The 1,366-nt window shown below is 41.4% G+C and overlaps 1 protein-coding gene across 1 annotated transcript; it reads right to left on the bottom strand.

Moving 5' to 3' along the window:
• Positions 1-535: 535 nt before the first annotated feature.
• LOC120120432 (deoxyuridine 5'-triphosphate nucleotidohydrolase-like) lies at positions 536-1,150 on the bottom strand. Its single transcript, XM_039140075.1, has one exon. The coding sequence runs from the start codon at positions 1,148-1,150 to the stop codon at positions 536-538; it is 615 nt and encodes a 204-aa protein (XP_038996006.1).
• Positions 1,151-1,366: the final 216 nt, after the last annotated feature.

Here is a 1,366-nt window from a genome sequence, read left to right as displayed (position 1 = left end):
ATTGTTGCTGACTCATCATGCTAACATTCCCTCTACTTTTTCTTCTTCTTCTTCTTCTCTTCTCACCTTGAACACACTATTACAGAAAGCTCTAAAAACTAATTACAACTAACTTCTAACATTCAACCTTCTTGATGAAAAGATGAACACTTGAATCGAAAGTGCGGATGCTTCCTTCCGTTCACTTGAATCGAAAGTGCCATGCTTCCTTTCGTTCTTCTTGAATCGAAAGTGCTGATGCTTCCTTTCGTTCACTTAAATCAAAAGTGCAATGCTTCCTTTCGTTCTTCTTATTCACCTTCATTTCTTTCTTCTTCATTGCTCTTTCAATTATACAAGACCAGAAAAAAAATACTATGCTACACCATTTACCCATCAGGAAAATTCCATTGCTCTGCCTATTACCGAATACATCATTATGCATTCATGGCTTCTTCCAAAAGAAAATATCCATAAGTAAAAAGAAAAGCATTTTGTTTAACCAGAGCCGCCCACCAAACTTAGCCCTCTAAAACGAGCCCTAAAACCCATAGATTTAAACACCAGTGGAGCCAAATCCCCCAGTCCCTCTAGTGGTAGCATCCAAATCCTCAACTTCCAAAATATCGGGTGTAAAGATCTTCTCAATAATCAATTGGGCAATTCTGTCACCCACTTTCACTTCAAAGCCAACATCCGAATAGTTGAACAAAATCACCCCAAGGGGTCCCCTGTAATCTACATCGATTACTCCAGCTCCCACGTCGATGGAATGCTTCCAAGCCAAACCAGATCTTGGTGCAACGCGACCATAGGTTCCTTCAGGCACTAAAATGCTTAGATCAGTAGGAATCAATGTTTTTCCTCTAGCAGGCACTTTGGTATCCGTTGCACTTGACAGATCGTAGCCTGCGGCAAGAGCAGAGCCTCTAGACGGCAAAACAGCTTTTTCAGAGAGTCTTTTTACTTTCAAGAGCGTGACTGAACCTTGGATAACTTCATGTACTCCGTTTTGACTGAGTTTTGGTACTTTAGGGGACGACTCTTTGATTTCAGGGCTGTTGTTAATCAGATCTGCTTGGGCTATCGCGAGAGATCTTGAGAACGGACAAAAAAGAAACGAATGATTCCAACAGACTGGTTTAGTTTTCGTACGCCGGCGGCCTTCCATTTTAAGCGGTGCTGGAAACAAAGCCGGCGGCAACGGAGGAGGAAAAGATGCAGCGGACAAATAACAAGGTCACGACCGTTTGGCGAATGATACCATATTGAGAAAAGGAGATGAAGGAGAATTATTCTTGCATTTATGATTGTGAAAAACTGTGTTGAGATACAATGCTTCTGCTGTTTATATGCATCTTCTAAGAACTAACATAAGCCTAACAGA

The sequence above is a fragment of the Hibiscus syriacus genome, unplaced genomic scaffold, assembly GCF_006381635.1.
Source record: "Hibiscus syriacus cultivar Baekdansim isolate YM2019G1 unplaced genomic scaffold, ASM638163v2 tig00110338_pilon, whole genome shotgun sequence".
In the NCBI taxonomy this organism is placed as follows: Eukaryota; Viridiplantae; Streptophyta; class Magnoliopsida; order Malvales; family Malvaceae; genus Hibiscus; species Hibiscus syriacus.
The sequence above is the reverse complement of the archived record's forward strand: the minus strand, read 5'-3'. Positions and strand labels throughout refer to the sequence as shown.